Here is a 12667-nt window from a genome sequence, read left to right as displayed (position 1 = left end):
CATCCAACCCCGCCGAGCGAGGATCTCTCCGTCTGCTGAAGAAGCACGGGACTTTGGTATTGGCACTTGTCGCCATTAGATCCATCACGGGCTTGCCCCATTTGGCACAGATCTGCAGGAATACTTCGTCTGCCAGATTCCATTCTGCTGGATCGATCTGATGCCTGCTCAGATAATCGGCCTGCACATTGCTCTGACCTGCAATATGAGCTGCCGACAGACACTGAAGATGCAGCTCGGCCCAGTGGCAAATCAGTTCGGCCTGCGCGGCTAGTGCTCTGCACCTTGTTCCGCCTTGTCGATTTATATAGGCCGCCGTTGTCGTGTTGTCCAACATCACTCTGACAGCCAATCCTTCCAGGGTCACTTGAAAGGCCAGAAGCGCCTGAAACACCGCTTTCAACTCTAGGCGGTTGATGGACCACTCCGACTCCTCGGGTGGCCATAGACCCTGGGCATGCTTCCCCTTGCAGTGTGCGCCCCAGCCCTTCAGGCTGGCATCTGTTACCACTAGGCACCAAACGGGGAGCGTCAGCGGCATTCCTCGCCGCAGCATGCTGTCCGAGAGCCACCACTCCATGCTGAGTCGGGCCGCAGGGAGCCAAGTAAGTCTGCATTGGTAATCCTGAGAAATAGGAGACCATCTCCGGAGTAGGGAATACTGTAGAGGTCTCAGGTGCGCTCTCACCCAGGGTAACACTTCCATCGTGGCTGTCATCGATCCCAGCAGCTGGACAATGTCCCAAGCTCGCGGGCAGGGCATCCTCAGGAGCAGACGGACCTGATTCTGAAGCTTGCACCGCCTTAGCTCGGGTAGAAACACATAGCCCGAGACTGTGTCGAACCTGGCCCCCAAAAACTCTAGAGATTGTGAAGGGGACAGGTGACTTTTGGCCATATTGACGACCCAGCCTAGAGATTGCAGTACTGAGACCACTCTGGCTGTAGCTTGTAAGCTCTCTGTTGCAGAGTCTGCTCTGATGAGCCAGTCGTCTAGGTACGGGTGAACCCTGATACCTTCTCGCCTGAGAAAAGCAGCTACTACCACCAGTACCTTCTAAAAGGTTCGGGGAGCTGTGGCGAGGCCAAAAGGCAAGGCCCTGAACTGGAAATGTTTTCCCAACACCGCAAACCTCAGAAACATCTGGTGTGGGGGCCAAATCGGTATGTGTAAGTAAGCTTCTTTCAGGTCTAGAGACGTGAGAAACTCTCCTGGCTGTACCGCCGCAATGACGGAGCGCAGGGATTCCATGTGGAAATGCCGCACTCTCAGGGACTTGTTCACTTCTTTTAAGTCCAGAATAGGGCGAAAGGACCCACCTTTTCGCGGCACCACAAAGTAGATGGAGTATTGGCCGCAGCCTTGCTCGGCGGGAGGCACCGGGGTCACTGCCCCTAACTGAATCAGACCTTGTAAAGTCTCCTCCACCGCCGCCCGTTTGACGGCAGAACCGCATCGGGACTCCACAAACACGTCTCTTACTGGGGCGTTGAATTCTATTCTGTATCCATCTCTGATCAGGTCCAGAACCCACTGATCTGAGGAAATCTTGGCCCATTCCTCGACAAAGAGGGAAAGCCGTCCTCCGATGACAGGCATCGAGGAGAGGGCTGGCGCACCATCATTGAGAGGGTCGCCCCTGAACTCCTGGTCTTGAGCCACCGGCTGCGGAACGCTTGTCCGAGCGAAAGGAATTCCTCTGCTGACCACGGGCACGTGAAGTGAACCCAGCAGAACGCCCCGGGCAGTACCTTCTAGCTTCACGGAAGCGAGGTCTGTACGAGGAGTGGACCGCCTGGCCCTTAGAGGAAGGCCTCTGCCTATCTTCGGGCAAGCGCTGGGGTTTTGGATCACCCAGGCCTTTCACAATTTTCTCCAACTCCTCACCAAATAGAAGTCCTTGAAAAGGCAACTTCACCAACCTTTGCTTAGAGGCCATGTCCGCTGCCCAGTGTCGTAGCCACAGACGACGGCGAGCCGCCACTGCTACTGCCATTTGTTTAGCCGAAGCTCCGACAAGGTCATAAAGGGCATCAGCCAGAAAGGACAAGGCCACCTCCATCCGCGGAGCCACATCCAAGAAGAGCTCCGCTCCATCTCCGGGCTGAGCCACTGCCTGTTGCAGCCAAGCTAGGCAGGCTCTAACAGCATAACAGCTGCATGCAGACGCCCGAACAGTGAGACCTGCAATTTCAAAGGACCGTTTCAATGCTGTTTCCAGCCTACGGTCTTGAACATCCTTCAGGGCAACACCTCCTTCAACAGGGAGGGTAGTTCTCTTTGTCACCGCAGTGACTAGGGCATCCACTGTAGGCATTTGAAAACGAGCCATATGTCCCTCACGCAGAGGGTATAACTGCCCCATAGCCCTGGAAACTCTCAAAGCTCCCTCGGGGTCAGCCCACTGAGCCGAAACAAGCTCTAGGATGGAGTCATGCAAAGGGAAGGCCCGAGCAGCTTTCTTGGTACTAGCCATCCTGGGATTACCCGAGGAGGCCATGCCACTGTCAGGATCTTCAATCGAGAGGGCCTGCAGGGTATCTGAAATAAGCGCTGGCAGCTCATCACGGTGGAAAATCCTCACCGCGGAGGGATCATCCAGATCCTGTGGTAAATCCGCACCTGACTCTGGTTCCTCAGACCAAGAACGTCTGTCAGAGTTCTCCGAATCCTCACACCCCGACCACGGGGGGGGGGGGGGAAGGTGCACCACAATCTGAAGGGCAATTAACCCTTCTGCGCTTATCTTTAGGCCAAGCATCCGGGAAAAAAGCCTCACTTGGCAGTCCCAGGCCAGAATCCATCGGGGGGGGGGGGGGGGGGGGGGCAATCAGAGGAGCCTCAGGCGACCCTTGAGGAAGGGCTCTTTTCATCATGTATGCTTTATGCAGCAAAAGCACAAAATCCGGGGAGAAAATCTCACCCTGGGCACCCAAATCCTGTCCGGTGCTAGCCACTCCTGAAATAACCTCATCTCGAGGTGCCCCACCCGGCTCAGGTCTCTCCGTGTCCACGGAGGCCGCGCCATGTGGTGTAAGCAAAATGGCGCCCGCTGCCAGCTCAGAGCGGGAAGAAACATCGCTCGCCATGCTCGGGCCGGCTCCTACGCCAGTACAGCACGATTTACAGAGCCCTGCTGCTGATTTGCGCTTGCCACAAGTGGAACAGCGCTTAACATTGTCCGCAGCCATCGCCGAAAAACGGCGGTAAAATCCAAGATGGCGGTTTCGCGCCAAAATCGCCCCGATCACGGGCCCACCCCGGAGGAGTTGGAAAACACTCTTACCTCAAAGGATCTAGTGTACAATTACGATCCTGCTGAAAATCAGGTCAAAAACCTCTGTTCCAGCGTCTCTGCGTTTAAAAATGCGACGCGACTTTTTTTTTTTTTTTTAAAGCTGTGAGGAAAGCAGAGGTATTGAAGACTCCGGAGGCTCAGATGAGTGGGAAAGGCAGGGAAAGGGCGAACCTATATGCCTGCATCCACTGTTGGTGGGTAAGGACAGGGAAAGCAAGGCAATATGTCCACATCCACAGAGGTATGGGTAAGGCAAGGAAAGGGCTAACCTATGTGCCTTTAAAGTGAAGCTGCTATAGCCTCCAACACCCCGGTTAACAACTGGCAAGCCAGGAACCACCTCCCGGCAGATTTTTCTGGAGCTCGAACAAGCTGCAGCCACCCTGCTAGGGGAGATAGAGAATACTGAAGAGGCAGTGGAGCTAGCTGGCCAAGAGGGCACTGTGAAAGTTTGAGTGCTCTCTATCTCCCCTGCTGGTTGATGGACATAACCCATACGTAATGGCTTCATCTGCTTGATGACAAGGAAAAGGGAATTTTTTCAAACACTAAAAGAAGAAATCTCGGGATTTGTGAGAGGGCAAGTTGTGGTAGGAGGGGATTTTAATATTGACCCGGATGCAAGGTTAGATCATTCGACAGGAGGAGACCAGCAGAGTGGTCCTGGGAGGAAGGCACTGCTACAATTTTCGAAGGAGTTGGAGGATTGTTGGAGGTTGATGCATGGGGTACAGTGGGATTACACCTTTTACTCACATGCAGCTCAGACGCATTCCCAGATAGATGGGCTATGGGTGCATCGTAATGGATGGCATCTGCTGGGGGCTGCTGAGATAGAGACCATTTGCGTTTCTGATCATGCACCAATGTGGATTAAATTACTTGGACTGAGACAATGCAGAAGACAAGGAGTCTGGAGACTCAATGAATCACTGCTTGGGGATGAGCAAGTGCTGGAAGATATTCAACGTACTATTCAGGAATTCAGACAGTTTAATGGGGAAGTAACGGATGGGGTGTTATGGGATGCACTGAAAGTAGTGGTGAGGGGTACTTTGATTAAGTGGGGGGCATGTATGAAAAGGGAAAAAAGCCAGATTTTGTTGACCTTACAAAAGAGGTTATTGCATTTAGAACAGACGCACAAAAGGAACCCTACACCGCAGGTATGGGCAGACCTAAAACATGTGAGAGGGGAACTAGCATAATTACAGATGTAAGAGGTGGATTTATGAGAACTAAGCTCAAGCAACAATATTTTGAATTTGCGAACAAATCAAGTGCTATGTTGGCCCGTTATCTGCGGACGCGGAGAGGGCGTTCCCTTATTCAGAAGTTGAAGGATGAGAGTGGAGGTTGGCATTATACATTATACAGGAAATTGTTTTGTGGAATATTATCAAAAACTTTACAGTGTGTCTGGAGAACCACAGATGGTAGATATGGCTCAGTTTTTGGATCAGATTCCTTTGCCATGCTTAGATGAATCTGAAAGAGCCCAGCTTGGGGAGCCCATTAGATTAGGGCAAGTTCAAGGGGTAATAAAACGACTCCCTAATGGTAAGGCGCCTGATTTAGTTGGATATTCGGTGAGGTTTTATAAATGCTTTGTAAGGGAGGTGGGAGACCTCTTGTTGCGAGTGGGAAATGGTGCTTTGGAGGGTAGTAGGTTCCCAGTATCTATGTCTGAGGCTCGGATAACGGTTTTGCCTAAGCCTGGGAAAGATCCGGTGGTTTGTGGTGCCTATAGACCTATTTCACTTCTGAATGTGGATGCAAAGATAGTGGCTAAGGTCCTGGCTAATAGGCTTGCTAGGGTGCTGCCAAAGTTGGTTCACATTGACCAATCGGGTTTTATCCCAGAGAGACAGGTAGGGGATAACATTAGGTGTACTCTTCATTTGATATGTGAAGCACAAAGATCCCGGGCTACTACAGCTTTGTTGGCTATATACGCAAAGAAGGCTTTTGACCGGGTGAGCTGGGGGGGCTTTGCGGGCTGTGATGGGTCGCATGGGCTTGGGGGATAATTTTGGGGCTTGGTTGGCAGCTTTGTACACAGCTCCGAAAGGCACATCTTAACATTAATGGGGGATATACTTCCTCCTTCCCAATAGGTAGAGGGACCAGGCAGGGATGCCCCTTGTCGCCACTCCTTTTTGCCCTGTACATGGAGCCACTGGCGGTATTGATATGGCAGCACCTAGATTTTCAGGGAATAAGGGTTGGGGGGTTGGAACATCGAATCGCGATATTTGCGGATGATGTGTTACTTTATGTGGTGGATCCTGTGCGGACAATACCTGTGGTGTTGGGGATTTTTGCAGAATTTGAATGATATGCTGGCCTAAGAGTTAATATGGATAAGAGTGAACTATTGGGGATTTCTTTGCAGCAAGGGGAAAAAGTAGATTGAGAGCATTGTTTGCGTTTAAGTGGGCCAAGAATCATATTCGGTACTTGGGGATTCAGATTCCTAGGGACTTGGGTAGGGTATATAGTCTCAATTATGGAAAGATAATAGACCAAATTCGGGGGGAAACGTCACGGTGGAAGGGACTGTGGCTTTCGTGGTTGGGGCGTATGGCAGTGGTGAAAATGAACGTGCTGCCTAGTTTGTTAGTTTTGTTTCAGGCGCTACCAGTGGTGGTTCCAAAACAGATATTTAAGCAAATGCAGGGTCTGGTGGCACAGTTTATACGAGTGGGAGGGTGCTTGGCAGGCACACAGAACCCATATGTGAGGCATTTCATTGAAGTGTGGGGAGGAGTGAGGAGGAAATGGGGGCGCCTTTGAGATGGGAGCCAAGGTTTGGGGCAGGGAGAGAAAATGCTAGTTTTGTGCAGTGGGAGGAAGCGGGCATTGTGATTTTCCGGGCAGTGCTGTAGGGGAGGAGGGTGAAGAGTTTTGATACATTGTATTCTATGTATAGTTTATCAAGGGGAGACAGTTTTCCTTATATACAAATTCAACATTTTGTGGGGGACAGTGGGTTGGGGGGGGAATCCACAGGAAAGGGAGAGTTTGGAAAATCTGTGGCTTTTGTTAAAGAAGGTTCCCAGACCAATATCAAAGATATATACATTTTTGAGGGGATATGACCCTAGGCCATTTGGTTTTCAGGGGGCTTGGGAGGAGGATTTAAGTTACCGCTTTTCTGACCAGGAGTGGAAAGTTATTTGTGGGGAGGTGCAGAAAGCTTCGGTATGTGTTCTGGTTGCAGGAAAATGCATATAAAGTCTTACCCCGATGGTATTGCACACCTGAGAGATTGAAGAGGATGTACTCCGGTGCATCGGATCTATGTTGGAGGTGTGGTTCACAGAGGGGTTCCTTTATACATATGTGGTGTACATGCTCCGGGGTGGTACCTTTTTGGCAAGATGTTATGAAAGCATTAGTAAAGTTGATTGGATCATCCTTGGTGTGTAGATCCCCCGACATTGAGTGATTGGAAATGTAAATTGGGTCAGTTAATACAAATGGAGAAATTAACGGCTTACCGTAGGGAGGGGACATGGCGACATAAGGAAAGATGGGCTCGCTTACAACAGCGATTGACAAGTATTTAGGTTAATGGAGCCTTAAAGGAGGGGGGAGGGAGGGGGAGAGAGTGCCCTAAAGAACCATGGGGTGCTCTTAAGCGGAGTTGGGGCTGGAGATGGTGAGAGTGAAGGGGAGGGGGATGTTGTATCTTAGGAGTACAAGATTTAGTTGGGCAGTGGTGGTTGTTTTTATGATGATCTTGTTATTTGTTGTAGTGGATATTGATGAGTTGGATTTTAGATGTAGTAGCGTAGTAGTTAAGTATTTATGAGCCCTTGTGTGGGCAAATGTGAGCAAATGTTACAGAGTTATGCAAAATAAAAATATTTTAAAGTGGAAAAAAAGTAATTTAAAAAAAAGAAATCAACTTTGTAGCACATGGTACACAAGACTAAATTAAATAAATTTAAATAGGCTCTCATACCTGTGGTTGAAGCACTCGCATTCTGGAACGGAGTGCTTCCTAAGCTAGTCAGAGGTCCTCCAAGAGAAAAACCAGTTGATGCAGCTGTCGTTGTGGTTGGTCTACCGCCCAAGTTTAATGTGAAGCCAGTGGACCCTGAAAAATACATGTGATGAAGGAAGCAGGGGAAACTAAGCCAGGTTATAAAACACTAGGATAATACACATATACTGTATTTTCACGCATATAACACCCCCCACACACACGCTTAATGCACAGAAATGACATACCTATGTAGGAACCACATGCATATAATACGCCTATGCTAGAATACAGTCGTGAACTACCCATTTAAGATGTTTGTACGGTCTAAATGGGAAGAATGGATGCAAAAGGAAACGCATACTTTCACGCCAGCCTGCGACAGGCCACATATGTCAAAGTATGTAAATGAGAGGTCACAGAATAGAACAAAATAAAGCCAGAGACAATTCGAAATGGTTTTGAGCAAGAGAATATCAGGTCAACAGCAGTTTGAAGAAGACAGTGACAATGATGACACCAATGATGTTGATGCTGACAGCCATTACAGAAGAACATCTGCAGGCAGCACATTAATATTTTAATGAGTGAAAATAAAACTGACTTTGAAGGGTCTGAGGAATCCCCTGGTGATGAGGATGATTAAGGATGTTATTTATTACTAAGTAACTGAGGACCAATAACATTTTGAGTTAAACTAAACCTACCATTAAATCTAGTTAAGCTATGAAGCAGACTAAAAGTTGGTTATAATTAACATTTCTCAATAATATTTTGTTATATTGTTATAGCTAGGCCTAGACTTTGGAGCAGTGGCTGAAGTTGCAATTCTGTCCAATGTGTTCATCTGTTTCCTTTATTTCAGGCCCATGATAGAAATAAAATTGTATTAACACAACTGCTTCCCCTCTTTGAGTAATGTATGGAACTTGTAAAAATAAACTGGCATACGGAACTCACGGATATAGTTCAGTGAAGGCAACAAATTATGTAAAAACACTTTAACGTGTGTAGTATTATATGCATGAAAATAAGGTACCTTAAGTCGGACCTTTTTTTTTTTTTTGGGGGGGGGGGGGGGGGGGGGGGGGGAGGCGACAACATCTTCCTTCTGCACTCTCTCCACAGTAGTAGAATTTATTTTAGAAAATCAAAATTCTACTATAATCCAAATCCCCGGCCCTTAAAGCAGAGGAACAAAACATTCCATGCTAATAACTTAGCTTATGAATATAAACCAATAATAAAAGAGAAATAAGATCTTACCTGCTAGTTTTCTTTCCTTTAGATTCTCCAGAACAGTCAAGACACTTGGGTTATGCACTTCCACCAGTAGATGGAGGATGAGAAAGACTGTCTTATAATTGATCTTTGCACTCTCAGTCTAGTCTGTTTTTGCACCAAAGCCAGATGAAGACAAAACCTTCTAGCCCATGAATTGCTTCATTGCTATGTGTGACTGGGTTTTTTTTTTGCCCACTCTAGGCAACAGGTGAAGAATAAACACTTATTGAATGACAGATACACTCCTGAAAGAGTTCATTCCCACACAACTGCCTCCACTAGAAACTTGACTAAATCTTCACTGACATAGAACTGACCAAGAGTGGGTCCAAGACCAGTCTCAAAGATCTAAAGGAAAATAATTAGCAGACAAGATCTAATGTCTCCATCCTTAGCATCTTTCTAGACCAGTCCAGACACTTGGGAAGTACCAAAGTAGTGAATATTAAGGGTGGGTCTTTCCTAAGCCCACTGAGAGGACCCACGCTCCCATGTTGCTTCACCTTCACATTTATGTGAGTGTTTTACAAAAGAACGAAGATACTTACCTGTAGCAGGTATTCCCCGAGGAGAGCAGGCTGATTGTTCTCACTGATGGGTCGGCGTCCACGGGGGCACAGGAATGGAGACTTTTCCAGCAAAAATCAACAAACTTTGTGACAGCTTCCGGAGCACGGGACAGAAGCACTGTGCATGCGCAGCCATCTTCCCACGCTCATCCATTCCTGTCTCAGTTATATCAAAAAGCAAATAAACAACAACAACTCCAAAGGGGAGGTGGGCGGGTTGGTGAGAACAATCAGCCTGCTGTCCTCGGAGAATACCTGCTACATGTAAGTATCTTCACTTTCTCCGAGGACAAGCAGGCTGCTTGTTTGTCACTGATGGGGTATCCCTAGCACCCAGGCTCACTCAAAACAACAAAGAAAGGTCAACTGGGCCTCGCAACGGCAAGGACATAACAAAGATTGTCCTACGAAGAAACAACTAACAGAGTGCAGCGTGGAACAGATTAAAAATGGGTCTAGGGGCGTGGAGTTGGATTCTAAACCCCAAACAGATTCTGCAGCACCAACTGCCCAAACCGACTGTCACATCAGGAATCCTGCTGAAGGCAGTAATGAGATGTGATGGGTGGACTGATGACCACGTCGCAGCCTTGCAAATCTCTTCTATAGTGGCTGACTTCAAGTGGGCCACTGACGCTGCCATGGCTTGAACACTATGAGCCGTGACATGACCCTCAAGAGTTAGCCCAGTTTGGGCGTAAGTGAAGGTAATGCAATCTGCTAGCCAATTGGAAATAATGCGTTTCCCAATAGCGACTCCCCTTCTGTTGGGATCAAAAGAAACAAACATTTGGGCGGACTGTCTGAAGGGGCTCGTCCGCTCCACATAGAAGGCCAATTCTCTCTTGCAGTCCAAGGTATGCAACTGACGTTCAGCAGGGCGGGTATGAGAACGGGGAAAAATGTTGGCAAGAAAATTGACTTGATTCAGATGGAACTCCGACACCACCTTCGGCAGGAACTTAGGGTGCATACGGAGGATTACTCTGTTATGATGAAATTCAGTATAGGGAGCATAGGCTACCAAGGCTTGCAGCTCCCTGACTCTACGAGCTGAAGTAACAGCCACCAAGAAAATGACCTTCCAGGTCAAGTACTTCAGATGGCAGGAATCCAGTGGCTCAAAAGGAGGCTTTATCAGCTGGGTGAGGACGAAGTTGAAATCCCAAGACACCAGAGGAGGTTTGACAGGGGGCTTTGACAAAAGCAAACCTCTCATGAAACGAACTAAAGGCTGTCCACAGATAAGCTTACCCTCCCACACAGTAATGGAAAGCACTAACTGCACTAAGATGAACTCTTACGGAGTTGGTCTTGAGACCAGACTCTGACAAGTATAGAAGGTATTCAAGCAGGGTCTGTGTAGGCCAAGAGCAAGGATCTAGGGCCTTGCTGTCACACCAGACAGCAAACCTCCTCCATTTAAAAGAGTAACACTTCTCCATGGAATCTTTCCTGGAAGCAAGCAAGACTCGGGAGACACCCTCAGAAAGACCCAAGGAGGCGAATTCTACGCTCTCAACATCCAAGCTGTGAGAGCAAGAGACTGGAGGTTGGGATGCAGAAGCACCCCCTTGTCCTGAGTGATGAGGGTTGGAAAACACTCCAATCTCCACGGTTCTTCGGAGGACAACTCCAGAAGAAGAGGGAACCAAACCTGACATGGCAAAAAAGGCGCAATCAGAATCATGGTTCCCCGGTCTTACTTGAGTTTCAGCAGAGCCTTCTCCACCAGAGGTATGGGAGGATATGCATACAGAAGGCCGTTCCCCCAATGCAGGAGAAAGGCATCTGCCGCTAGTCTGTCATGGGCCTGAAGTCTGGCTCAGAACTGAGGGACCGTGTGATTGATCTGAGTGGCAAAAAGATCCACCGAGGGGGTGCACCACTCTCGGAAGATCTTGCATACCACGCCCAAGTTGAGCGACCACTCGTGAGGTTGCATAATCCTGCTCAACCTGTCGGCCAGACTGTTGTTTACGCCTGCCAGATACGTGGCTTGGAGGGATGCATCCATGGTCAGCACTTTTGGAGGCTGAGGAATTTGGAAGGGACGTCCCAAGGTAAAATTGGATCGAACTGTCCACCACTAAAGGGAATTGTGAAAATCGGTGGACAGCTGAATCATATCCTCTAGATTCCCTGCAGCTTGATACCACTGGGAATCTAGGGTCCATTGAGCAGATCTCATGTGAAGATGGGCCATGGGCGTCACATGAACTGTGGAGGCCATATGGCCCAGAAGTCTCAACATCTGCCGAGCTGTGATCTGCTGAGACGCTCTGGCCATGGAAACAAGAGACAGAAGGTTGTCTGCCCTCGCCTCGGGGAGATTGGCATGAGCTATATGGGAGTCTAGCAGAGCTCCTATAAATTCTAGTTTTTGAACTGGAAGAAGGTGGGACTTCGGGTAATTTATCACAAACCCAACTAGCTCCTGCAGTTGAATAGTCATCTGCATGGACTGTAGAGCTCCTGCCTCCGAGGTGTTCTTCACCAGCCAATCATCGAGATAAGGGAACACATGCACTCCCAGTCTGCGTAGTGACGCTGCAACCACCGCTAGGCATTTTGTAAACACCCTGGGCGCAGACATGAGACCAAAGGGCAGCACACAATACTGGAAGTGCTGTGTTCCCAGATGGAATCGAAGATACTTCCTGTGAGTGGGAAGTATCGGGATATGTGTATAAGCATCCTTTAAGTCCAGAGAGCATAGCCAATCGTTTTCCTGAATCATGGGAAGAAGGGTGCCCAGGGAAAGCATCCTGAACTTTTCTCGGACCAGGAATTTGTTCATGGCCCTCAGGTAGGGGATGGGACACATTCCCCCTGTTTTCTTTTGCACAAGTACCTGGAATAGAATCCCAGCCCTTCGTGCCCGGGTGGAACAGGCTCGACTGCATTGGCGCTGAGAAGGGCGGAGAGTTCCTCTGCAAGTACCTGCCTGTGCTGGAAGCTGAAGGACTGAGCTCCCGGAGGGCAATTTGGAGGTCTGGAGATCAAATTGAGGGAGTACCCTAACCAAACTATTTGAAGAACCCACCGGTTGGAGGTTATGAGAGGCCATCTTTGGTGAAAAGATTTTATCCTCCCCCCCCAACCGGTAGATCGTCCAGTACAGGTACTTTTATAGCGGCTATGCTCATCTGGAGCCAGTCAAAAGCCCACCCCTTGCTTTTGCTGGGGAGCTGCAGGGGCCTGTCTGGGCGCACGCTATTGATGCAAACAAGCGCGCTGGGGCTCAGCCTGAAAAGGCTGTCGGGAAGGTGGATTATATCTATGCTTATTGTAAGCATAGGGAGCAGTCCTCCTTCCCCGGAAAAACCATCTACCTGTTGAGGTAGATGCTAAAGGTGCTCGGTGGGAACGTTTGTCGAGGGCGGGTTCCCGCTGGTGGAGCTGCACTACCACCTGCTCGACTTTCTCACCAAAAATATTATCCCCCGGCAAGGAACATCCGCAAGCCACTGCTGGGTTCGATTATCCAGGTCAGAGGCACGCAGCCATGGGAGTCTGCGCAT

The 12667-nt window shown here is 48.9% G+C and overlaps 1 protein-coding gene across 1 annotated transcript in view; it reads right to left on the bottom strand.

Moving 5' to 3' along the window:
* NUP58 (nucleoporin 58) overlaps window positions 1-12667 on the bottom strand; it is a 220622-nt gene that overhangs the window by 142224 nt on the left and 65731 nt on the right. The window contains exon 4 of the mRNA XM_030200320.1: window positions 7270-7404. Coding sequence (XP_030056180.1) covers window positions 7270-7404 — 135 coding nt within the window. The remainder of the gene's footprint in view (window positions 1-7269; window positions 7405-12667) is intronic.

Source organism: Microcaecilia unicolor, chromosome 4 (genome assembly GCF_901765095.1).
Source record: "Microcaecilia unicolor chromosome 4, aMicUni1.1, whole genome shotgun sequence".
In the NCBI taxonomy this organism is placed as follows: Eukaryota; Metazoa; Chordata; class Amphibia; order Gymnophiona; family Siphonopidae; genus Microcaecilia; species Microcaecilia unicolor.
The sequence above is the reverse complement of the archived record's forward strand: the minus strand, read 5'-3'. Positions and strand labels throughout refer to the sequence as shown.